General features: G+C 40.5%; 1 protein-coding gene and 2 pseudogenes across 1 annotated transcript; all 3 read right to left on the bottom strand.

The window, feature by feature from the left end:
- Window positions 1-1,242: 1,242 nt before the first annotated feature.
- On the bottom strand, window positions 1,243-2,484 carry LOC146618554 (spastin pseudogene; annotated as a pseudogene).
- A 6,258-nt stretch (window positions 2,485-8,742) lies between these two features.
- On the bottom strand, window positions 8,743-9,984 carry LOC146618553 (spastin pseudogene; annotated as a pseudogene).
- An 8,194-nt stretch (window positions 9,985-18,178) lies between these two features.
- LOC146618552 (uncharacterized) lies at window positions 18,179-19,359 on the bottom strand. Its single transcript, XM_085371625.1, has 2 exons — window positions 19,193-19,359; window positions 18,179-19,050 (listed from the first exon to the last, which is right to left on the bottom strand). The coding sequence occupies exon 2, from the start codon at window positions 19,003-19,005 to the stop codon at window positions 18,220-18,222; it is 786 nt and encodes a 261-aa protein (XP_085227751.1). The 5' UTR covers window positions 19,006-19,050; window positions 19,193-19,359; the 3' UTR covers window positions 18,179-18,219.
- Window positions 19,360-27,561: the final 8,202 nt, after the last annotated feature.

Here is a 27,561-nt window from a genome sequence, read left to right as displayed (position 1 = left end):
GCTTTTGCATGTTGTGAAATGTGCTGCAAAACAAACTGAGGTAAACTAACTGGTTTACTGTGATGGATTTAAAGTGCGTGTGACTGGTGCGCAGTGGCTGTGGTGCTCACGGTCAGAGTTCAGTCACAAAGAGGGTAACAGAGATGAATTTAAAGTTAAGGTGATGGTGCTTAGATTCATTCACAGACTGAAACCTTCACACCAACTTTATCCTGTGTCTCTTAGTTTTAGACTAGTTGTTTAGTCTATTTTGATGTTTTAAACCATATCACAGGGTTTTTACTTCACCATTTACGGGGTTTTAACAAGCAAACAAAAGACAGATCGTGATGTTTGAAAATGTTTTGGAAATATTCTTTAAAGATTAGATGTAAAATACGCAGAGGATAAATTCAATTGGTTTATTAGTTTATTACATAAGTTGAAAAAAAGTTAAACAAGTAAATAAAGAAACAACGTAAAAGAAAAGTAAACAAAACAAATCGGTAAATAAAGGAAAATGGTAATAAGAAGGGGAAAAAAAAGAAAAGAGAAAACCCCAACAATCCCCTCTGAGCAAGCACTAGGCGACAGTGGGGAAGAAAAACTGCCTTTAAACGGGCAGAAACTTCCGGCAGAACCAGGCTCACGAGGGGCAGTCAACTGCCGGGACTGGTTGGGGTGAAAAAAGATGAAGGAGAGAGGGAAGAAGTGTTAGGAGAGAAGGGGAGAGGAGAGGTGAAAATTAAGATGGAACAGAGGTGGAGGGAGACGAGGTGACGTCAGCAGTAGAAAAAATAGAAAGAGTAGAAAAAGCAGGAGTGTCCCTCCTCCAGAAGAAGCGGAAACGTTTTTTCTTCTTTTCCATGAGCTTTTCCACGACCACTTTTTTCTCTAGGATGAGGGTTCTCAACTGATCGGTTGTTTCTTCAACTTCCTTCTCAAGTTTCTGGCATCTTTGCTCCATTTCTTTTAATAGATTGCACTTGTCTGTATTTTGCTGTTGTTTTTCCTTGTGCATCTTTTCTAACTGCTCATTTCTTCTTGTGATTTCTTGAAGCTTACGCTGCAGGTCTTCATTTATTTTCTCTTGTTGCTGCTTTTGTGCAAGCATTTCAGCGTTTTCACACTTCAAGTTGTCTGAGTTCAACAACATCTCATTAATGACCTCTGAGTGTTTTTTCGCCATTTCATTGATCCTACGCTGCATCTTTGAACATCGTTTTTCCAATACTTCTCCTTCCAGTTCAGGTGTTCTGTCCTTCATTGTATTAATTTGTTCAGTTGTAGATTTCTTCTCTCCAAGTCCTGGAGAATACGTTTTTTTTCTTTTTCCTGTTGCTCTTTCTCTTGAAGAAGCTCTTTATTTTTGCACTCTGTTTCATCCAGCCTGACTGGATTTGGATTTATTGAAGAAGGACCACCAAAATCTTTGTTCTATTTGGTGTACATGTTAAGAGTTGCTGGACTAACAGTTGGTTTGATTTGCTTCAGAGAATCCTCAAAGTCTTTTATCTTAATGTTGCGCACCTCAGCAGCAGCTATAACACGGACTTGTTCTGGTGCCAACTCTCTTATTGGGCCAAGTGCAGCATCTTTGGCTAATGCTGTCAAATCGCTCCCTGAATATCCTTCAGTCACTTTTGCAAGACAGGACAGTTCGTCTTGGCTCAGTGGACTCCCGTGCGTTCCCAAAAGATTTTTCAGCAGCGTAAATCTTGTCTTCTCATCGGGTAAGGTCACATATACTCTTTTTGCAAAGCGCCTTAATATTGCTTCATCGAGCTCCTGGGGCCTGTTCGTTGCTCCCATTACAAGTACTCTGTCATCCTTTCCTGACTGCAACCCGTCAAACTCAATGAGGAACTCAGTTTTTAAACGGCGAGAGGCGTCGTGCTCCCCCTCCCTCCTTTGACAGAGCAAGCCGTCCACTTCATCGATGAAGATTACTGAGGGCTGTCTCTCTCTTGCAACTGCAAAGAGTGCTCGTACGAGCTTCTCGCCTTCTCCCACATATTTGGAGGTCAAACTAGCAGCACTGATGTTGAAGAATGTTGCATTAGACTCTGCAGCAACTGCTTTGGCGAGCATGGTCTTCCCATTTCCTGGTGGGCCAAATAAAAGCAAGCCACGTGCAGGAGCTCTCAGACCAGTAAAGAGATCAGGTCTTAAGGCAGGAAGGATGACAATTTCTTGAAGTGCTTGCTTTGCCAGATCCTGCCCTGCGATGTCATCAAATGACACAGTCGCTCCACTGTATACAATTTCATTTGTAATTAAGCTGACCAGTTTACTGTCCACATTCTTTTTCATATCCCTCTTCGGGGGCTGTTTCACAGCTGCCGGTCTTCCATTCTGAGTTTTTCCCACCCGAGCGGTTTTCTTTGCATCAGTTATTCTTAATGGAGGTCTTACAGAAGTGGAGGGTCTGATGGTGGTGGAAACACCTGCGGGTTGACTTTTAGGAACTGACTTTGGCTTACTTGCAATTGTTTTGGTCGACATTTCTCTTGCGCGACTTCCCCCCTGTTCACAGTCATAACACGGTAAACTAGTCATAAACGAAAACGTTTAGGCTATTTATCGCATTTAAAGGTCTTTCTTTGGGACAACGTCACAGAACACAGAAACGTCACAGGGCTTTGGAGCGTGATGTTACAGAGGTTTACAAATACTTTCAAATATAGCTCTGGTCGAACGTTTGAAGGCTGCGAACAAACTGACTAAAACTTGCTGCTCCTGACCCCTATTTATAGAAAAACTTCAAAGGCTCAAAGGCATGTGCTTGTGACATCATCACATGTCCTTGTGACATCATCACATGTCCTTGTGACATCATCACTCTTCATGAATCAGATTGTCACATGACATTTTAGAATGGGGATGTTTTTTTTTAAACCGTTTTCAAATTTAACCCTCTGTGGTCCAGGGTATAATTGGCCGTTCTTGACTATTTTTGATTTTACCTCTATATTTCACCTTTAAAATATGTTTTTCTTGCCTTATTTGGCACCATTATTTTCAGCACAACCTCAAATATCTGAAATTTGAGTTATTGTTTTCATTTTGGTATACTATATTAGCACAGTTGATCTAAATTAATAACACAATAAATTGTGTGTGCATCTCCTGTTTTGTCATGGTTGTATGTCCCGGTTCGTGACAGGCTGCATGAGCTCATCTGGTGGGAGTGTAGTACTGTAGTATTTCAGGCATAAAAACGTGGTTTTCACAGACCTTGTCACAGGGTCTGAGTCTAAGATTCAAATTGTAAACACACAAACACTCAGGCTTGCTGCAAACCTTAGCTGATCCCCCGTGGGCTTAATTTACTGCCATTGTTTACGCACCATTGTAATTGCTTCTCTAGTTTGGCATTACACTTTAATTATGGAATGTAATTATATTTTGTCTATTTTTAGTTGTGGCATTGTGTTGTAATTAATGAAGGGCCTGCACACTCCAATATCAATTTACAATTTAAATTCTCCACAGCATGTTTAACTACATTATGTTGTGCCTTTCCAGAATCCCAGATTTACTTACACATCTCCCTTTATGATACATTAGTACTACATTTGACCTAAACCTTTTCCATCCTTTTTCCAAACTCTCATTCATTTTTTACCTGATAACCAAAAACTGTGATAGTGAAAGGCTGAAATATTTCTAGGGGTATGAGATTTCTGTGTGTTTTCTGTAGGTGAGCAGCTGCGAGAAGTTTGGCTACGGGGTGATGGTGACACAGGTGGCAGCAACTGCTCCGGGAGTTGTGGCTCTGCACAGTTCAGGTACTATTGCAGTTATTTGGACACAACAAACACTTGTCAGCTGTGATGCTTAAGGCTTATATTATAAGTTGTTGTTGTTGTTTTTGTGTTGTCGGTATAAAGGAGACTTAAGGCAGCTTAGGGAGAAATGTATTTGTCAAACCGTTTTTGTTTGGGTAAGAAAGAGTAAGAAGAGGCGTTCTTTTTTGATAAATGGATTCACATATCAGTTGTATACTGATACTAGGTTTATCCATATGCAAAAGGCTCCAGGAAATACCGTACTCTTGTCAAAAGAGGTCAAAAAATGAAGCTAGTGAACAAATATTTTAATCCTGCATTCTTTCTATTGGCTAGAAGGGGCGACTCAACTGGTTATGGGAAAAGAAGTCTGATTACTTATCAGCCCTTCGCTTATAACAGCACCGCTGCGTTCTGAAACCTATTCTCTCCTATGACTTTACCCACGCAAGAACAGTTCCCTGCTGTGTTGAGCAGCGCTGGCTGTGGAGCACTCATGTGTTCCATGATGTGACATATGTTTGTGCCATCGATAAAAAGGCAGACTGACAGAAAGAAGGATGACCTCAAAAAGTGATATAGTCCAGACAGAGCTTACAAATGATGGGCCATTTGCTAAACCTGCAGCACACACTGCTTTCTATGTGAAAGAACCATTCTGTGAGAAAAACTCTACTGCTCATTTGATCTATGACCTCTGAAAAACAGTTCATGATTTCCATTACTATTCAATTATAAAAAAAAAAAAAGTACATTCCCTGGGTTATACAGCACTGATATGCAAAGCTTAATTGTATATCTGTAACTCTAGAACTGCAGTATTTATAGTTTTCTTAGTTTAATATTTCAATTTCATATTCTTCTTCTAAGTATAAAATCCCTTTTGTTATATTTGTCTCGTTAATTTAACTGAAATACACTGAAAATTGCTCACAAATTAAGGTTTATGTGTCAATACAAATGCAGGTTTTATTGCTGGGAGCTTCCCGTGATGCACTGACTATTTCTTCTTCCATGACACTAATGTTTTGTCTTTGCTTCATCATTTATGTACTGTACTGTATCCCCAGTTTTCCAGCGAGGGCTGCGTACATTTTGATTGCATTAACGTTTTTATCCAGCCTTTATGTGCAAGCTTGAGCTGCAAAATTCAAATGTAGTTACTGACAGGCCAAAGTGCAACAGGGAAGAGATTAAATGGGATCAAAGGGAGTGGCATTATAAATTCCTTCCTTCCTGAGATTCAAATCCTCCAATCAAAACGGTGCCAGCAATGCAAAGACAGATTTCTTTAAAAGATTGCACACAATAACAAAGTCAGTCGTTTATTTATTAAAGCACTGTTAATAATTTTAGTTGCTGCTATTTCAAATAAATGTTTGGTACAACAAATTTCTCCGTGTTCTGTCTCAGGCTTTATTCGGGCCCTGGTACTAGAGCTATGGTCTGTTCTTGAGTGCAGCAGTGACGACATCAGAGTGGTCCGTCCCAAACCAACTCCCATTGACCCCACAGATAGGAGTTGCATTAAGGTATTGTATGTATGTGCGTGCGTGTGTGTGTGAGAGAGAGGGAGAAGGAGAAACTTCCTGGAGCCCACAATGCCCCAATTTTTAGATATCTACATAATAGTACAGACACAGATCTCTTAGAAGTTTTGCTTTTCCATCATGTTTTTAGCTCACTGGTTACAAAGGTGTTTAAATTGATTAAAATTAAATTGATTCCAATTATTATTAACCCAGGACTCAGAATAGTGGTCCATGTGTTGCTGTGATACCAGCAGCCATGTAGAAAATTCACTTGTGAATATTCATATTTAAGAAACTGGCAATAGTGATTTTGTTAACAAGAAAGGCTTTTTGCTGATTGGTTTATGGGTGTCTGGGCAAATAAGCCTTACTTTCATAAGACTGCATTTTTAGTTATGTTTTTGGCAGAATTTCTCTCAGGAAAGCTTCAACAAGCTCCAGCGTGAGCCTGTCTGTGTGTGTCTGATGCTTGGCCTCTGACAGCAGCCAAGTCATCTCTCTCAGAGAGACTAGCCAAGTGAATACGGACAGCCAGTGATGTGTAAACTGTGTCCTGCCACAGGCGACTTTAAAGTCTGCCTTATCAGTGGGTTATACATATATGCTGAGGTCAAAGGAAAACTAAATATACACACACCAGCACTTTGGTGAATTAACTCGAGTCTTTGCTTTAATCTGTGCTAAGTACAGTAGGAGGTTTGGTAGTACATATGAAGATAAGTTCACACATGCACAGAAACATCAGAAGACACATGAAAGTATAGATATTTCTATTTTAGAAAAAAAAATCCATCGTATCTTGTTTTTTTCTTTACGTTTCTTTGAAGCTGTTTAATATAATCTAAGTTGTAGCTCGTTTGTGCAAGTGTCTCTCTTTTTTTCCTTTGATGCTTTTGATGATATGTTTTCCCTGTTCTACCAGACCCAGTGAAAAATGCAGGGAGCTTTCCTGTAGTTTAATATTCTTCAGGCTGCAATAGGTTTCTGCTCAACCACTCTGCTCAGAATATATGTCTTATTCAGTTTTGAGAGTGTGGTAAACCATGTTTTATCTTTGCAATCATAAATTCTTTTTACATTTTGTTTTGCTTTGAATACTACAGATATTATTTGTCATATTATCGGTAGTGTTTGTAGTTGAATAGTGTTATATTATTATTATGTGTTAGGATTTGATCAATCCATGACGTGCACAAATGCATTCACAATGGTCTTTAAAAGCAAATACATTTTTTCTCTCTAACAGCTGCTGTATTTACTTTCCTCTTCAGTCCTTCCTGTACTTGGTCAACCTCCTCTCCTCTTCCCAGTCGGTGTGGCAACTGCTGGGCCGACAGTCTTTGGCCAACAAAAGCGAATACACCCTGAGGGAGATGCCAACCTCCATACCTGTAAGTGTTTTTCTTCTTCTTCTTTTCCACACACTGCAGTTTTTTTTTGTCATCCATCTGAGGGCATGTTTGCACTTTTTATTTGGCCTCCAAACACCACCCACCCATTTGTTTTACTTCAAACGCATTCAAATAAACCCTCTCACACTGAGACTGATATACGTTCTCCACCTTACCCATTGTAAATTTCCACACAGTTTTCGTTTTGCACCCTATCCGGTGCATTCTTGTTCAAAGCCTCTCATTTTACTCCACAGGATTTGATTGACAGACTGATTGCCGTGAATTCGGATGGGAAGATTCATTCTCTCTTCCACTACGAAGAGAGTCACACATTCGGCCTAAGGTGGGATTCATTATTTTTTTCATATTACTTAACATCAGTGGGGAAGTAGACGATATCAGATTATCACCTGGTGACTGCACACACACTTCAGCCTCTGGCAATAGGAGACTGGCATGGTGACGTAATCGGCCTTAAAATGCGGCCTTTAAGGCTGCAGACCCTGAATTGGGATACAGCCTCTGAATCGCTGCATCTTGTAGCTGTGTCGTCTTAAATTGGTCATGTGATTTTGACGCGCCGGCGCGTCCGGCAACCCCAGAGGTTTAACTTAATATTTAAGTGTCTCTTGGTTTTAGACTAGTTGTTTAGTCTAATTTGATGTTTTAAACCAGAAAAGGAAGAAGAGGGCTTAGAATTACAGGTAAGAACCTCAGTGGTATGTGATAAACTGTAAATGTAAAGCTTACAGGTCAGTCCTCATGTTTTTAAATCAGATTTTGAGTCTGTACATGGCACATTATGCTTTTGCATGTTGTGAAATGTGCTGCAAAACAAACTGAGGTAAACTAACTGGTTTACTGTGATGGATTTAAAGTGTGTGTGACTGGTGCGCAGTGGCTGTGGTGCTCACGGTCAGAGTTCAGTCACAAAGAGGGTAACAGAGATGAATTTAAAGTTAAGGTGATGGTGCTTAGATTCATTCACAGACTGAAACCTTCACACCAACTTTATCCTGTGTCTCTTAGTTTTAGACTAGTTGTTTAGTCTATTTTGATGTTTTAAACCATATCACAGGGTTTTTACTTCACCATTTACGGGGTTTTAACAAGCAAACAAAAGACAGATCGTGATGTTTGAAAATGTTTTGGAAATATTCTTTAAAGATTAGATGTAAAATACGCAGAGGATAAATTCAATTGGTTTATTAGTTTATTACATAAGTTGAAAAAAAGTTAAACAAGTAAATAAAGAAACAACGTAAAAGAAAAGTAAACAAAACAAATCGGTAAATAAAGGAAAATGGTAATAAGAAGGGGAAAAAAAAGAAAAGAGAAAACCCCAACAATCCCCTCTGAGCAAGCACTAGGCGACAGTGGGGAAGAAAAACTGCCTTTAAACGGGCAGAAACTTCCGGCAGAACCAGGCTCACGAGGGGCAGTCAACTGCCGGGACTGGTTGGGGTGAAAAAAGATGAAGGAGAGAGGGAAGAAGTGTTAGGAGAGAAGGGGAGAGGAGAGGTGAAAATTAAGATGGAACAGAGGTGGAGGGAGACGAGGTGACGTCAGCAGTAGAAAAAATAGAAAGAGTAGAAAAAGCAGGAGTGTCCCTCCTCCAGAAGAAGCGGAAACGTTTTTTCTTCTTTTCCATGAGCTTTTCCACGACCACTTTTTTCTCTAGGATGAGGGTTCTCAACTGATCGGTTGTTTCTTCAACTTCCTTCTCAAGTTTCTGGCATCTTTGCTCCATTTCTTTTAATAGATTGCACTTGTCTGTATTTTGCTGTTGTTTTTCCTTGTGCATCTTTTCTAACTGCTCATTTCTTCTTGTGATTTCTTGAAGCTTACGCTGCAGGTCTTCATTTATTTTCTCTTGTTGCTGCTTTTGTGCAAGCATTTCAGCGTTTTCACACTTCAAGTTGTCTGAGTTCAACAACATCTCATTAATGACCTCTGAGTGTTTTTTCGCCATTTCATTGATCCTACGCTGCATCTTTGAACATCGTTTTTCCAATACTTCTCCTTCCAGTTCAGGTGTTCTGTCCTTCATTGTATTAATTTGTTCAGTTGTAGATTTCTTCTCTCCAAGTCCTGGAGAATACGTTTTTTTTCTTTTTCCTGTTGCTCTTTCTCTTGAAGAAGCTCTTTATTTTTGCACTCTGTTTCATCCAGCCTGACTGGATTTGGATTTATTGAAGAAGGACCACCAAAATCTTTGTTCTATTTGGTGTACATGTTAAGAGTTGCTGGACTAACAGTTGGTTTGATTTGCTTCAGAGAATCCTCAAAGTCTTTCATCTTAATGTTGCGCACCTCAGCAGCAGCTATAACACGGACTTGTTCTGGTGCCAACTCTCTTATTGGGCCAAGTGCAGCATCTTTGGCTAATGCTGTCAAATCGCTCCCTGAATATCCTTCAGTCACTTTTGCAAGACAGGACAGTTCGTCTTGGCTCAGTGGACTCCCGTGCGTTCCCAAAAGATTTTTCAGCAGCGTAAATCTTGTCTTCTCATCGGGTAAGGTCACATATACTCTTTTTGCAAAGCGCCTTAATATTGCTTCATCGAGCTCCTGGGGCCTGTTCGTTGCTCCCATTACAAGTACTCTGTCATCCTTTCCTGACTGCAACCCGTCAAACTCAATGAGGAACTCAGTTTTTAAACGGCGAGAGGCGTCGTGCTCCCCCTCCCTCCTTTGACAGAGCAAGCCGTCCACTTCATCGATGAAGATTACTGAGGGCTGTCTCTCTCTTGCAACTGCAAAGAGTGCTCGTACGAGCTTCTCGCCTTCTCCCACATATTTGGAGGTCAAACTAGCAGCACTGATGTTGAAGAATGTTGCATTAGACTCTGCAGCAACTGCTTTGGCGAGCATGGTCTTCCCATTTCCTGGTGGGCCAAATAAAAGCAAGCCACGTGCAGGAGCTCTCAGACCAGTAAAGAGATCAGGTCTTAAGGCAGGAAGGATGACAATTTCTTGAAGTGCTTGCTTTGCCAGATCCTGCCCTGCGATGTCATCAAATGACACAGTCGCTCCACTGTATACAATTTCATTTGTAATTAAGCTGACCAGTTTACTGTCCACATTCTTTTTCATATCCCTCTTCGGGGGCTGTTTCACAGCTGCCGGTCTTCCATTCTGAGTTTTTCCCACCCGAGCGGTTTTCTTTGCATCAGTTATTCTTAATGGAGGTCTTACAGAAGTGGAGGGTCTGATGGTGGTGGAAACACCTGCGGGTTGACTTTTAGGAACTGACTTTGGCTTACTTGCAATTGTTTTGGTCGACATTTCTCTTGCGCGACTTCCCCCCTGTTCACAGTCATAACACGGTAAACTAGTCATAAACGAAAACGTTTAGGCTATTTATCGCATTTAAAGGTCTTTCTTTGGGACAACGTCACAGAACACAGAAACGTCACAGGGCTTTGGAGCGTGATGTTACAGAGGTTTACAAATACTTTCAAATATAGCTCTGGTCGAACGTTTGAAGGCTGCGAACAAACTGACTAAAACTTGCTGCTCCTGACCCCTATTTATAGAAAAACTTCAAAGGCTCAAAGGCATGTGCTTGTGACATCATCACATGTCCTTGTGACATCATCACTCTTCATGAATCAGATTGTCACATGACATTTTAGAATGGGGATGTTTTTTTTTAAACCGTTTTCAAATTTAACCCTCTGTGGTCCAGGGTATAATTGGCCGTTCTTGACTATTTTTGATTTTACCTCTATATTTCACCTTTAAAATATGTTTTTCTTGCCTTATTTGGCACCATTATTTTCAGCACAACCTCAAATATCTGAAATTTGAGTTATTGTTTTCATTTTGGTATACTATATTAGCACAGTTGATCTAAATTAATAACACAATAAATTGTGTGTGCATCTCCTGTTTTGTCATGGTTGTATGTCCCGGTTCGTGACAGGCTGCATGAGCTCATCTGGTGGGAGTGTAGTACTGTAGTATTTCAGGCATAAAAACGTGGTTTTCACAGACCTTGTCACAGGGTCTGAGTCTAAGATTTTTTTTTCACATTCTGTCTCTCACAGTTGAAGTGTACCTCTGGTGCAAATTACTGACCTCTGTCATCATTTTAGGTGGGGGAACTTGCACAATCGGTGGTTGACTAAATACTTTTTTGCCCCACTGTACCTATGAAAATATACTCACTGTATATATATATAATCAAAGCATTTCTTTAGCAAAGTGCACATACTAGCCCTTTTTAAGTTCATTGACATATGTGCACTCAAACAGGCCCAATGAGATTGAGGGTTATACCCCAATTATTTGTGTTAGGTTTGTAAGCTTTTCCAAATGAATACAGAAAATCAGCAAAACCACCATAAAGAAAGCTTATTTAAATAAAGCTGATATTGGGAGAACAAAGCCCAAGGGGTGGAAAATGAGTAAAAAACCTGTGAAGCAGAGAATAACATGAGGGACTGTTGCAGAGCGCATGAGTGAAACAAGCTCACAGATGAGCTGACAAAGATTGGCAGAAATCACTTTAGAGCAGCCGGGTAATAAGGAACAGGTGAACATAGAGTGGAGCAGATAATTACGAGCAAAAACCCAAACAAATACTTTCAGACAATCCTAAAGCTCTTATTTAGTTGCATAGAGCCATGTGTGAACATTTTGTCTTTACATTTTGCTTCCAAGGAACCGAACTGTCTTTTAATTCTGTAATTTATTTCACGTTCTTCAGGCTTTCTGAAGCTCCTTCAAATTTTTCTTTGGACATCATTTTATTATAATTTTCAGTGCAGTCCTTTATTTGTTTGTTCCTATGAATCATTCACACATAATAAAGGCACCTAACTCAAGGGACAAATTCGTTACTGGCACATTACCAGCAGCTTGTCACAAATACACAATTTGTTTCCTGCACAAAAAATGACAACGATAACACACCAGCAAGGTGATTACCAAAGAGCTATTAGCCAAAAACTTGACATATGTCAAGAAACTAAACAAGTAGAGGACAAAAGAACTGGCAGCTTAAATAAAAACATCTACAGCAGACGAACAGAATTTGAAAGTTGTGTCCTTAAGAAATAACACAAAACTGACACACAACCTGAGAGATGCATCTGGCATCTTATGTTTGCAAGTTTCAGTAAACTGCTGCATCTATTTCCCATTTTCCTAGCAAAATACAAAGACATGATGGCTTATTAGCTCATCCTATCCTAAATAACCACTAATGTATGCCAACTATTGTCACTGCTACACTATCAAAAGCTGAAAACAAACATAAAAAACATACAAATTCATCACCACAACAACACAGTTGATAAATAAAGAAATACAGAAGCACACATGCAAATAGAGAGATGACATAAAAGTTCTCACTCAGCTCCCTGCGGTGCTGTTTTAAGCTCCAACTCACTCTAAACAACACCAACGGGGGTCTACTGCTTCCTGAGCATCAACGACCGCGCCACCTTTTTAAGATAAGATAAGATAAGATAAGATAAGATAAGATAAGATAAGATAAGATAAGATAAGATAAGATAAGATAAGATAAGATAAGATAACCTTTATTAGTCCCACACGTGGGAAATTTGTTTTGTCACAGCAGGAAGAGGACAGTGCAAAGGTTATTCACTAGTTTCAGTTTTATAATAATATAAAACTTAATTATATAATTATATTCAGGTTACATGACACTTATTGTATAAGATAATTATTTCTGGGATGCTGAATGACAATTTGATGTGTATTTTGTTGCTTTCAGTAGAAATCCTGCTGATGACTCAGTGGATTTTAGATGGAAATTCTGTGTTTCACTCACTATAAACCATCTTCTAATCAGAGGGCGAAAAAGCCACTCTTCTTATTTGGTATTAGCTGAAGAAAATATTTAATCTATACTGACCGTCATCGCTGTTGTCGTCCACCAGGATGACCTCCTTGAGCAAGTGTGTGATTGACAGCTGAGTGGACTGAGCGCAGGATCACCGACAGAGCCTCGTTGACGAAGATGAAGATGAGGGAGATTTGGGGAAGGTCTCTTGAGTAGCTGACCTTTCTACATCTGTAGAAAGACACGACACAACACCTGTAAACTACTTGCATTAAGTAATACGAGGTGCCAGTGGAGCACTAGAGTGATGGTTTGGGAAAAGTAGTCTACAAAGTTATACAATTAAAAAGACAATCATGATTTTGTATTGATGAGCCCATTTACCATGATTTCTAACATTTCTGATCAATTGAATGTTGTATTAAATAACAAGGAATATGCCTTTCTTTTTAAAAAATGAGGACATTTCTCAGTGAACCTTAATTTTTGAGTGCTCGCATATTTAATTTTGAATTTGTAAAAAAGACTAAACTACCTCCATAGAGCTGCTGACGTCTTGTTCAATGGGGCTGAAAGGCAGAGCAAGTGCTGCTTCCTGTTCAACTATAATCACAAGGATTTATTTTCCACATTGGCCTTTTAACTGCATGTGCTGTTTCAGATAGAAACCCTATTTTAAACTTGTTTTGTTTAAACAGCTCTAATGAAGCGGAAAGCGGCAGGGTGAGGCTTTGGCTCTAAGTTTAGCACATGTGGGAAAGGAAGGGGCTTCTTTTATTGTCTCCTTTTCACGTCTTTTTTTCTTTTATCGATTATCTTATTTCCTCTGTGAAATAATAGCTAATTAGAAGTTATTCTATAACAAATCCAGTGTTTTCAATTCACGAGGTTGGAGAACACTTTTTTAGGGTTTTTGGCAGGAAACCATTAGAAAACAGAAGGCAACATTAACAAGATTAACCACGAAGAACTGGGACATTTGTCACCTTTTTTCTCCTTCTGATACAATATTGCAAAAGTCTTGAGGCATCCTCATTTCGTTATATTCTGCTGGGAAAATGGGAAATAGGCAGAGCAATTCACTGAAACGTGCAAACATAAATGGAAATACAGTACATAAGGCAAAAATGTACTTGAAAGTCAATATTTGGTATGGCCACCTTTACTATCGAACATAGCCTGGACTCTCTCTTTCCGGAACACACTGCTTTAATAAATGTTGAGGTCTGGGCTCTGGGGAGGCCAATCCATGACTGATCTAGGTATACGTTTATTGTATTCACCGTGTGTTTGGGATCATTGTCGTAATGAATAAAAATATGCCTTTTCCAACTAGATGCTTTTCAGCTGGGACTGCATGATTAATGAAAATCTTAATATCTGGTTCATATTTCCATCAGCTTTCTCAAGATTCCCAACACCACTGGCAGAGCCTTCATCGTGTTTTACAGATGGATGTAAACACCCTCTGTTGGAGTCATATCAACAATTATTTGAACCAAAAATGTCAAATATGAATTCATAATGCTGTAAGACCTGTTGCCACTGATATAGTCCAGTTCTCGTGTAATTTACCATACCTCAGCCTTTTCTCCCTGTTTCTCTTCACTAAAAATGGCTTCCTGACAGCCTTCCACTGAGACCGTTTCTGATGAGGCTTCAGCAAACAGCAGATGGATCCATTAAAGGGCCAGTGCATCTCTCAGGTACTTCAAGTCTTTGCTTTTCTTTATATTTTTCTACATCTTAAGGACATGATTTCCAGATACAGTTCATCTGCTGTACAGAGTTATTTAGTCCTGCTACTTTTCCGGTTTCCTCAATTTTTTTAAGGACTCACAGCACGCCAGATTTTTGGGAACCACCTAGTTGGTTCAAAATGTTATTTTTACCTATCAGATTTTGTTATCTTTTAGATTCTTAAAGTGCTATGCTGTGGTGTGCTGGGGGAGCAGCACAGCAAAGGAGGACTCATCCAGGCTGGAAAAACTGATCAGGAAGGCTAGCTCTGTGGTCGGCATGAAGCTGGACACCCTGGTGACAGTGGCAGAGAAAAGGACACTAAAGAAACTGATGGACATTATGGACAATGCCAGGCATCCTCTGCACACGGCCATTAACAACCAGAAGAGTCTGTTCAGTGACAGGTTGCTTCTCCCCAAGACAAGAACTAACAGACTTAAAAACTCCTTTGTCCCACACGCCATCAGACTGTTTAACTCCTCTCTGGAGGGGAGAGGGAGGGGAAACAGGAGGACAAAGGAGGGGGGAACAACTAAGCTGTAGTGCCTCTTCACCTCACTGTGCAATACCTTTTGTGCAATACTTTTGTAAATAGTCAACAGTGCAATAGACCTCAATACTCGATACTTTGGGAGCCATAAACATCATTAGACCAGTGCACATATTGGTAAATGGACTGGTTCTTATATAGCGCTTTTCTACTCTTCTGAGCACTCAAAGCGCTTTACACAACTTGTGCATTCACCCATTCACACCCATTCGCACAAGCACATTGTTCTAGGTGCTTTCTAAGTAACATTCACACACATTCATACTCCGATGGATGCATCGGAGAGCAATTTGGGGTTAATATCTTGCCCAAGGATATTTGGCATGCAGACTGGGGGAAGCCAGGAATCGAACCACCAATCTTCCGATCAGCAGATGACCTGCTCTACCGCCTGAGCTACAGCCACCCCCTTATTGTCTCTATTGTGCTCTGTCTTGGTTGTTGAGTTGACTAATGTGGAAATAAAATTTATCCAGCAGTAAACCTGAGTTTGCGGTGAGGGAAGCATCTTGTACAGTACAGCACTTTCCAGCAGGAACTTCGATAGAATGTAAAATAAAACATTTTGTGTATTTTAAAATGACATTCAGTGTGTTTTTGTTGTTGCTGCACTAATCAACCACTTACTACTAACTGCAATGGTAGTTTATTGGATTGGAAAGTGTGGCGATGCTCGCCACCTGGTCTCCCTTCTTGCTTGTTGGTGTGGGCAGGTCTCATTTGTAGGTGCTGAAGAGCTGCTGTGGCTCATTTCCATCAGTGGCACTGGCAATACCTGGGCTCATTCTGTCAGTGAGGTAGTTGAAAAACCCCAGTTGGGTAAAGCGTTTGGGGGTTTTTGTTAACAGACATGCTTATCTATTTAGTTGGTGTTATTTTTTTCAGCTAAATTTTTTAGTGCAATTAGCACTTTCAGCATCAATCCATAGCAATGTGTTGTATTTTTCACATTGTCTGTGTGTAAAATACATATGTAAGCATAGATTACACAAAGGATCCTGCACGCCAAGCTGGATACAAATAGAAATCCCTGGAAACAATTCTTTCTGCGCTTAAGAGCAGCTTCCTATTGCAACGCTGGAGGATTTGTCACCATTACTGGATACGCTGCAGAAGCACAGCAAAGCAGTGACTGTGTGGAGTCGAAAACTATTACACCAACTACACTACACAGTCACCCACATTACCCCAATCACTGGCGTGTTTACACAACAGAGACGCTGAGTCTTTGTTACGGGCGCCAGCCACTGTGGCCTCGTTGTGTGGACACAGAGAGACCTTGCTGTGACTCGCGTCTTCCCTGCTGTGGATTTCTGGAAACCGCGCTTAAAGAAAGCACAAGACTTCTTTCGTAAAATGTGCCTTCCTGAACTTGTTGGGAAATACTTCTCGAAACAACGTGCTGCTCTAAATAGCCTGTAATGTTTCATGTTGTGGTTAAAGATTGATGACAGCTGTGTGGTGCGATGTAAATAGTTTGCATTTCATTTTTATGTGATTGCTGTGTACATGTGAATAGATCTATAATAAAGAAAAACAAACAAATATACTATTCTTTTTTGTTTTATTAAAACAACTTCACACAAAGTACAACTATTTACAATGTACAGTACATCCAAAAGAACAGCTTTAAGAATACTCAACAGGAGCAAGTGTCATTTGGCCCTGGTTTGACAACAACACTGGGGCACATATTAACAAAAACACAGCAAACCTTAACGATCTTATCAAGAAGTGTTGTGTCTTCAGCCTCACATGATAAGAGTAATCAGACTGTGTGTAACATTTTGAACTTGTTGCGCAAACTACCTATTACTCGCTCAACATGAATTCTCAGGTGGGCAATTGCTCTCGTTTGTTCAACGTCCCTTGCATCAAGTTGACAGTAGCCTTTTGTGAAAGCTGGAATCTTGACCTCCGCACACATCATTCCTACAGCATCTCTGATGTCAAAGCCTCTGTCAGCCAATACTACGTCCCCTGGTAACAGCTTTTGAAGAATGCCACATCTCTCTATGATGTGTTTATCTGATGCACGACTAGGGCTGGGCCATATTATACCATTCACGGTAATACCGGTATAATGTTAGGCAACGATAGGAAAATGAAATATCGCGATAGAATGGGAGTAAAACGCGCATGCGCAGTGCCTTTGTTTTCATACGCACATGGCCGATTGTTGAGTGAAACAGATGAACCAGAATTGGTTTGTAAAAATGGTGCAACTTCCGTGATGTGGAACTGGTTTGGTGTTTGTCTGTCAGATACACGACAAAGCACATTTTTTTGCAGAACATGCAAGCGGTCGTCGTTATTGTCGTATTTGTCGGACTAAGATGCTCTTAAATCTGGGAGTAATCTGGGTCCTAAACTCCGTATGCTTCAGGTCAAACAACACTGCAGCATCACTGAGAGTTAAAAACTGTCTAAATTCTTTCATCTTTAGTAAAACGATCAGCATTGCTGCTTTACCAGGTGTAACTATAAAGTTTAACTTCCATGAAAACAAAAAGTTATTACATTTAATGGAGTTAGAAGTTAGCAGGAAGCTAGCGGAAGTTAGCTCGCTAGTTTCGCTAGTTACCTAAGCATGATATAGCATGTTCTGACTGAGAGATTTCTGAAAAAAATCAAACGTACAGCTCTGCTATCACTTCCAACATAAATGAAGACAGGAAACTAAACAGCAGTGACGTTTGTAGGGTTACTGAAGTTGGGCTAGCTGGTATATAATGATGTGCTACGTGATCGCTAGCGACACAGCTATGTTAGCATAACATAAACAGTGAAGCTGGAGGACGAACACTAACACTTTTCCACTTATAAAAGTTAACGTGAAGGTTCTTCATGGTTAGAGACAAATGCAATCGCATGGCAGGATGCTGTAAACGGACCAAACTTCAGTCAGGAGAACAACTGAGATAATCTATCCACAATACCAGGTTAGTCATTAATATACTGCAACAACATGGGAATAGAGCAGCTGCCAGAGAATTCAACATTAATGAATCAATGGTACAGAAGTGGAGGAAGCAAGAAGAATGAGTTTAATAAAGTTTGATTTATCTGACTGCTTTGTTTCGCTTAATGTGCCTTATAATCCCGTGCACCTTATGGTCCGAAAAATGCGTACTGCACACTGCAGTTTAATGTTGCAAAGCACCTCTTTTTAACTTCAGTGGATATTATACATGGTTATGCTCAGGATATGTCAGCCCATTTCTACTGGAAATGCCTTTTGGTTAAACTTTCAGCAAGGAATTTGCATTTGCACTGTTACATTTTTATAAAGCTTTAATGTACATAAAAACCAGCTTCTTGTTTAAGTGAAAATAAATGGAAGGTTGTCTTTTTGCGCTAGTAATGTTGTGGAGTTGTATTTTGTCTCGCATCAATTATATCGTCGGTTATATCGTTATCGCAAATTTTCAAATATATATCGTGATAAATATTTTTGGCCATATCGCCCTGCTCTATGCACGACCCCCCATCCCCTGGAAATGAAAGAAATAGCTCCATGGGGTGTAATCCCGATGAGGTATTTTATGGTCTGTGTACCCTTGTAATGAGAGTATGTTTGTGCGCGTGCCTTTAAATTAGATGGTCTTTCTGTTCGAATCTCAAAACAGTCAACAATGATTGCTACTCGTTTTCCAAAAGTTTCAGTAAACTGTGGAGGCATTGTCGCCTGCAGACAGTGCCTCTCAGGCCAGTGCACCAGTGCTCCTAAGTGGGCATACAAAACATCAATGGTATCGGTGAAGACAGAAGACAGTGTTTTGTGCGACACATGGAATAGATGACAAAGATGCTGGACTGGAAGATCAAGTCTCAGACGCATTAGTGTGAGTAAGAGCATTTGGAAACCTGTCAGTTTCTTCGGTATTGGCAGGAAATCTTTGACAGTGTTGAAGAGGGACATTAAGACAGCATAACAATATAGTCCAGTGTAATATCTTACTTTTTCGGTATCGTCCTTTAAGAAAGTTTCATTCAGCTCTGTCTTTTGCAACTGTGCTCGAAGCAGTCTGTTCTCCTCCAACAGCCGGTTTATTTCTGCTCTGCCCTGTTGACTGCACACACAGTCCTTCGTCTGCCCTTCAGCTTCCGTGACGCTGTCACTCCCATCACCACTGTCCACATTTGCAGCTGGTACGTCAACCTCCACTTGTCCAACACAACTGCTGTCCACTGCCTCCATGACATGGTTGTTGTTCTTCTGTCAGACCTTCATCGATCATCAAGCCTGTAAGATAAAAAATAGTGCATAGACTTAAGGTTAATGTACACCAATATTCCAATGACAGGTGTGTGATTCATCTTTAAGTTATGTGCGGATTAGTGTACCATAAGAGCAATTTAGTATGTTTTCAGAGGGGGGTGTTTACCTGCAATGGGTGCTCTTTTTCGCTTCCGTTGCATACGCCTTGCGTGCCGGTCCGAGTCTGACACAGGTTTGTCGTCGTGCCCCATGTGCAGTGTTGGTGCCCAGTCTGGATTTGTTACATCCATTTCATATGCTGGTTTGCCTGCAATAATGCCAAATCAAAAGCTACTCAGTCGACATGACGTGGTTCTGCAGCATCACACATTAGCATGTTTTATCTCATTATCTATGACCGCAGCGCATTGAAAAAAAAACCCACTAAAAGCCTTTTGGTTTGGTCCTTTTACAGCATCCTGCCATGCGATTACATTTGTTCCTGACCACCGAGAACACTCACGTTAACTTTTATCGAGTGGAAAAAAAGTTAGCGTGTTTATATTGTGCTAACATAGCTGTGTTACTAGCGGTCACGTAGCACATCATTATATACCAGCTAGCCCAACTTCAGTAACCCTACAAATCAATCAATCAAGCTTTATTTATAAAGCACTTTTCATACAGAAAAAATGTAGCACAAAGTGCTTTACATAGTTAAAAGCAGCCCACCCCACCCTCCAACTCACTCCCCACACTCTCAATACACATATATCCCCCCACCCCCACCCACACACACACATGCGCACACTTAAAGAGTAAAAATTGGGCTGGGCTCGCATGAGCCAAGTGAGGAAACATTATAACAGAGAGCCGTCTGCACCGGGAGCCGGTCACAGACCGCAGCCTCCGGGCTGGGCACACAGCCGGAGGGAGGCCAAGGAGCCCCCCAACCAGGCTGAGAGGACCCCAGAGACCAGCAGCCACGGTCAATAACAGCCCCGGTGCAGAGAGCGCCCTCCGAGGAAACACTGGAGATATGACGCAATACGATATATACAGGGTAAAATGATAAAATAAATAAGAACAGGATACAATATAAATATAAATATAAATAGAGTAAGAAGATTAAAAAATGAATAAGAATAAAATCAAAAAATATTAGGTAAATCCTAAATTAATAATAGAATAACAGGATAGAATAAATAAGCATAAAAAATAAATAAACGCTAAGTAAAAGCTAAATTAAAAAGGTGGGTCTTGAGCCTGTTCTTAAAAACATGTACGTTCTCTGCGGCCCTGAGCTCCTCCGGCAGGCTGTTCCACAGACGAGGACCATACCACTGAAAAGCTGCCTCTCCGTGAGTATGTGTCCTGACTTTAGGGACAATCAAAAGGCCAGTACCAGAGGACCTCAGGGTCCGCGAGGGTTCGTATGGTAAAAGCAGATCTGAGAGATAAGAAGGCCCAAGACCATTAAGACATTTAAAAACCAATAAAAGAACTTTAAAATCGATCCTGAAACACACGGGGAGCCAATGCAGCGATTCTAAAACCGGTGTAATGTGGGCCCGCCCTCTGGTCTTCGTCAGCACACGAGCTGCCGAGTTTTGCAAGAGTTGTAAAGTTGAAATATTCTTCTTAGGAAGACCAGAGAGCAGGGCATTACAGTAATCAATGCGACTGGCAATAAAAGCATGCATCAGCATCTCCGTGTTGGCCCGAGAGAGAATAGGGCGGACTCTGGCTATATTTTTTAGATGATAAAATCCAATTTTGGTTACATGTTTAACATGTGGGATAAAACCAAGCTCAGAGTCAAAAATAACACCCAGGTTTTTCACTTGTAGCGAAGGACATAGTGAAAATGCCTCTAATTTAGACAAGAGTTTCTCTCTCTGAGCTTCAGGACCGACAATTAAAACTTCAGTTTTGTCCTGGTTAAGCTGTAAAAAGTTTTCTGCCATCCAAGATCTTATATCCAAGATACAGTTAAAAAGGGCATCCATTGGTCTGGTGTCATCAGGAGACACGGAGATGTACAGCTGCGTGTCATCAGCGTAACTGTGGAAGTTCACTCCATGCCTCCTGATGACACTGCCGAGAGGCAACATATACAAATTAAAAAGTACAGGGCCTAGAACCGACCCTTGAGGCACACCACATGTCATTTTATGGATCTTAGAGGAGCATGTATCCATACTCACCATAAAAGATCTGTCAGAGAGATAGGAAGTGAACCAGTTGTGTACAGCACCAGAGAGGCCCACCATGTGTTTTAGTCTGTTTAAAAGAATAGCGTGGTCTACTGTATCAAAGGCTGCGCTTAGATCCAGCAGCACCAGGACTGAGAGCTTTTGGGCGTCCCAGTTACATCTAAGATCATTTAAAACCTTTAGGAGAGCCGTCTCTGTGCTGTGGTTCACCCTAAATCCAGACTGGAATATCTCCAGGATCTGTCTATCATTGAGAAAATCAGTAATCTGAGTAAAAACAAGTTTTTCTAAGACTTTACTTAAAAATGGTAAGTTGGATACAGGTCTGTAGTTATTAAAATCATTACAATCCAAATTGCTCTTCTTCAGAAGGGGCCTCACCACCGCCGTTTTAAAGGCAGCAGGGAAGACACCCAACTGAAGAGAGCAATTCATCATGTATAAAAGCTCAGCCTCAAAAAATCCATAAAGTGTTTTAAAGAGTGAAGAGGGGATTGGATCTAAAAGACATGTGGTGGGTCTCACTGTGGAGAAAACCTTCTGAAAGTTCTCAGCATTAACCAGGACAAAGCTGTCCAGTGTCTCCTCAGGTACAATCGAGCCCTCAGATGTGTTTACAATCATATCGCGATTAGATAAAATATCAGATCTGATGGCGCTGATCTTTCCCCTGAAGTGGTCTGCAAACTGCTCACAGAGCGAGTCTGTGGGGGTTCTTTGGGAGCTGTTAAAATCAGGGTTAAATAAATGATCTATGGTGGAAAAGAGGACCTTGGGATTATTTTTGTTAATACTGATTATTTTGGCGAAGTATGAATTTCTTGACTTCCTTAATGTATTATTGTACATTTTAAATTGCTCGGAAAATATTTGATGGTTGATATTATTTTTATTTTTCCTCCATCTCCTTTCTGCTGCCCTGCAATTTCTTTTGAGTTTTTTGACTTCTTCGTTTCTCCAGGGTGATGCATGTTTTACGTTAATCTTTTTGGTGGTGAGTGGAGCAACGGAGTCAAGGCTTTTCTTCAGTTTGCTGTTAAAATAACTAAAAATCAAATCGCAGGGTGCAGGTAAAATCACAGGGGGGCATTTGACTAAAACCCTGGTAAAATTTGCAGCCACTGTCACTGCTGTTTAGTTTTCTGTCTTCATTTATGTTGGAAGTGATAAGAAAGCTGTACGTTTTAATTTGTTTCCAAAACCCCGCAGTCAGGACATGCTATATTGTATTTAGATAGAAGCTAGCGAGCTAACTTGCTGCTAACTTCTAACTCATATGTCATAAATTCCATTGTCATGGATGCCTGGATGTTTAACTCAGTTGTTACACCTGGTAGAGCAGAACGCTGATAATTTTATTAAAGATGAAAGACTTAAGACAGTGTTTTAACTCTCAGTAATGCCACAGTGATCATTTGATATATGGACCTGCAGCAGAGTTTAGGCCCAGACACGGCTAGTGACGTCAGACTCAACAATCGGATAGTGATATGAATTACTTTAGAACTCACCGGAGAGAAAATGCCGCGAGCAAACCAACAAAAAGCTGGGGATTGCACGGAACTCGATATCCGCTCGTCTCACCGCTGCAATCCATGCCTGGCGTCTTTGTTTGGTGATATCGGATACATGGGATCCCTCACGTTGCCGCCAGGATGGAAAACGATTAAAAGATTAATCCAGTTTCTTGCCTTCACGATCGTGAGATCTAACATTGCAACCGACTACACACGTACCACCATAGCTGAAGCTGTATCCTTTGTCTGGCCTACTGTGATGGCGGCAGGGGGCGCATTCTAAAATGTCATGTGACAATCTGATTCATGAAGAGTGATGATGTCACAAGGACATGTGATGATGTCACAAGGACATGTGATGATGTCACAAGCACATGCCTTTGAGCCTTTTCTATAAATAGGGGTCAGGAGCAGCAAGTTTTAGTCAGTTTGTTCGCAGCCTTCAAACGTTCGACCAGAGCTATATTTGAAAGTATTTGTAAACCTCTTCAGAGTCACTGTGCACAGGATTAAAAATGTATCCACGAAAATGCCAACAAAGAATAAACAATCTTGCTGCCTCTCCTTCGAGGTCTGGCCAGCCACTCACTTCAAGAGGGAAGCCTGATATGACACGATCCATTGGTGCCTCATCAGTCCAAAGGACATTACAGGAAAACTCCGACCTACATGCAAAAATTAAACAAATTGAAGAAGAGAAGCTTCAACTGGAGGAGAAGTGCAGACAATTGGAAGCACGAAATCAAGAGCTGGAAAAACAACAGCAACGCCAGCCTTACACAAAAATTATTAGTGAGGCCTGGGAAGGAAAGTTTGGTGAAGCACGACAGAAGATTTTGTTCCTGATGAAGGAAAACAAGACAAAGAGTGCTGAATTAAAAGAAACGTCTGCCCAGCTTCAACGCGCGAATGCTACTATTGGGGAGATGCAAAGGGATCTCCAAAACATGGAGCAAAAGAATCAGGCGCTCCAAGGAACGCTTGATGAAGCTATGGAACAAACTGCACAAATCCTCGGACAGAAAAAGGAAGGGGTCACACAAATGCAGGACCAACTCAAAGGCATAAAGAAAAAATACGAAGTGCTGAAAGTCAGGCTGGATGAAACAGAGTGCAAAAAAAAAGAGCTTCTTCAAGAGAAAGAGCAACAGGAAGAAGAAAAAAAACGTATTCTCCAGGACTCAGACAACTTGAAGTGTGAAAACGCTGAAATGCTTGCACAAAAGCAGCAACAAGAGAAAATAAATGAAGACCTGCAGCGTAAGCTTCAAGAAATCACAAGAAGAAATGAGCAGTTAGAAAAGATGCACAAGGAAAAACAACAGCAAAATACAGACAAGTGCAATCTATTAAAAGAAATGGAGCAAAGATGCCAGAAACTTGAGAAGGAAGTTGAAGAAACAACCGATCAGTTGAGAACCCTCATCCTAGAGAAAAAAGTGGTCGTGGAAAAGCTCATGGAAAAGAAGAAAAAACGTTTCCGCTTCTTCTGGAGGAGGGACACTCCTGCTTTTTCTACTTTTTCTATTTTTTCTACTGCTGACGTCACCTCGTCTCCCTCCACCTCTGTTCCATCTTAATTTTCACCTCTCCTCTCCCCTTCTCTCCTAACACTTCTTCCCTCTCTCCTTCATCTTTTTTCACCCCAACCAGTCCCGGCAGTTGACTGCCCCTCGTGAGCCTGGTTCTGCCGGAAGTTTCTGCCCGTTTAAAGGCAGTTTTTCTTCCCCACTGTCGCCTAGTGCTTGCTCAGAGGGGATTGTTGGGGTTTTCTCTTTTCTTTTTTTTTCCCTTCTTATTACCATTTTCCTTTATTTACCGATTTGTTTTGTTTACTTTTCTTTTATGTTGTTTCTTTATTTACTTGTTTAACTTTTTTTCAACTTATGTAATAAACTAATAAACCAATTGAATTTATCCTCTGCGTATTTTACATCTAATCTTTAAAGAATATTTCCAAAACATTTTCAAACATCACGATCTGTCTTTTGTTTGCTTGTTAAAACCCCGTAAATGGTGGAGTAAAAACCCTGTGATATGGTTTAAAACATCAAAATAGACTAAACAACTAGTCTAAAACTAAGAGACACAGGATAAAGTTGGTGTGAAGGTTTCAGTCTGTGAATGAATCTAAGCACCATCACCTTAACTTTAAATTCATCTCTGTTACCCTCTTTGTGACTGAACTCTGACCGTGAGCACCACAGCCACTGCGCACCAGTCACACACACTTTAAATCCATCACAGTAAACCAGTTAGTTTACCTCAGTTTGTTTTGCAGCACATTTCACAACATGCAAAAGCATAATGTGCCATGTACAGACTCAAAATCTGATTTAAAAACATGAGGACTGACCTGTAAGCTTTACATTTACAGTTTATCACATACCACTGAGGTTCTTACCTGTAATTCTAAGCCCTCTTCTTCCTTTTCTGGTTTAAAACATCAAATTAGACTAAACAACTAGTCTAAAACCAAGAGACACTTAAATATTAAGTTAAACCTCTGGGGTTGCCGGACGCGCCGGCGCGTCAAAATCACATGACCAATTTAAGACGACACAGCTACAAGATGCAGCGATTCAGAGGCTGTATCCCAATTCAGGGTCTGCAGCCTTAAAGGCCGCATTTTAAGGCCGATTACGTCACCATGCCAGTCTCCTATTGCCAGAGGCTGAAGTGTGTGTGCAGTCACCAGGTGATAATCTGATATCGTCTACTTCCCCACTGATGTTAAGTAATATGAAAAAAAAAATGAATCCCACCTTAGGCCGAATGTGTGACTCTCTTCGTAGTGGAAGAGAGAATGAATCTTCCCATCCGAATTCACGGCAATCAGTCTGTCAATCAAATCCTGTGGAGTAAAATGAGAGGCTTTGAACAAGAATGCACCGGATAGGGTGCAAAACGAAAACTGTGTGGAAATTTACAATGGGTAAGGTGGAGAACGTATATCAGTCTCAGTGTGAGAGGGTTTATTTGAATGCGTTTGAAGTAAAACAAATGGGTGGGTGGTGTTTGGAGGCCAAATAAAAAGTGCAAACATGCCCTCAGATGGATGACAAAAAAAACCTGCAGTGTGTGGAAAAGAAGAAGAAGAAAAACACTTACAGGTATGGAGGTTGGCATCTCCCTCAGGGTGTATTCGCTTTTGTTGGCCAAAGACTGTCGGCCCAGCAGTTGCCACACCGACTGGGAAGAGGAGAGGAGGTTGACCAAGTACAGGAAGGACTGAAGAGGAAAGTAAATACAGCAGCTGTTAGAGAGAAAAAATGTATTTGCTTTTAAAGACCATTGTGAATGCATTTGTGCACGTCATGGATTGATCAAATCCTAACACATAATAATAATATAACACTATTCAACTACAAACACTACCGATAATATGACAAATAATATCTGTAGTATTCAAAGCAAAACAAAATGTAAAAAGAATTTATGATTGCAAAGGTAAAACATGGTTTACCACACTCTCAAAACTGAATAAGACATATATTCTGAGCAGAGTGGTTGAGCAGAAACCTATTGCAGCCTGAAGAATATTAAACTACAGGAAAGCTCCCTGCATTTTTCACTGGGTCTGGTAGAACAGGGAAAATATATCATCAAAAGCATCAAAGGAAAAAAAGAGAGACACTTGCACAAACGAGCTACAACTTAGATTATATTAAACAGCTTCAAAGAAACGTAAAGAAAAAAACAAGATACGATGGATTTTTTTTTCTAAAATAGAAATATCTATACTTTCATGTGTCTTCTGATGTTTCTGTGCATGTGTGAACTTATCTTCATATGTACTACCAAACCTCCTACTGTACTTAGCACAGATTAAAGCAAAGACTCGAGTTAATTCACCAAAGTGCTGGTGTGTGTATATTTAGTTTTCCTTTGACCTCAGCATATATGTATAACCCACTGATAAGGCAGACTTTAAAGTCGCCTGTGGCAGGACACAGTTTACACATCACTGGCTGTCCGTATTCACTTGGCTAGTCTCTCTGAGAGAGATGACTTGGCTGCTGTCAGAGGCCAAGCATCAGACACACACAGACAGGCTCACGCTGGAGCTTGTTGAAGCTTTCCTGAGAGAAATTCTGCCAAAAACATAACTAAAAATGCAGTCTTATGAAAGTAAGGCTTATTTGCCCAGACACCCATAAACCAATCAGCAAAAAGCCTTTCTTGTTAACAAAATCACTATTGCCAGTTTCTTAAATATGAATATTCACAAGTGAATTTTCTACATGGCTGCTGGTATCACAGCAACACATGGACCACTATTCTGAGTCCTGGGTTAATAATAATTGGAATCAATTTAATTTTAATCAATTTAAACACCTTTGTAACCAGTGAGCTAAAAACATGATGGAAAAGCAAAACTTCTAAGAGATCTGTGTCTGTACTATTATGTAGATATCTAAAAATTGGGGCATTGTGGGCTCCAGGAAGTTTCTCCTTCTCCCTCTCTCTCACACACACACGCACGCACATACATACAATACCTTAATGCAACTCCTATCTGTGGGGTCAATGGGAGTTGGTTTGGGACGGACCACTCTGATGTCGTCACTGCTGCACTCAAGAACAGACCATAGCTCTAGTACCAGGGCCCGAATAAAGCCTGAGACAGAACACGGAGAAATTTGTTGTACCAAACATTTATTTGAAATAGCAGCAACTAAAATTATTAACAGTGCTTTAATAAATAAACGACTGACTTTGTTATTGTGTCCAATCTTTTAAAGAAATCTGTCTTTGCATTGCTGGCACCGTTTTGATTGGAGGATTTGAATCTCAGGAAGGAAGGAATTTATAATGCCACT

This window comes from Diplotaxodon limnothrissa, linkage group LG14, assembly GCF_057381915.1.
Source record: "Diplotaxodon limnothrissa isolate DT_005_m linkage group LG14, D_limnothrissa_male_GT1.1, whole genome shotgun sequence".
In the NCBI taxonomy this organism is placed as follows: Eukaryota; Metazoa; Chordata; class Actinopteri; order Cichliformes; family Cichlidae; genus Diplotaxodon; species Diplotaxodon limnothrissa.
Note: the sequence above shows the minus strand (reverse complement) of the source record. Positions and strands in the feature narration are given on the sequence as shown.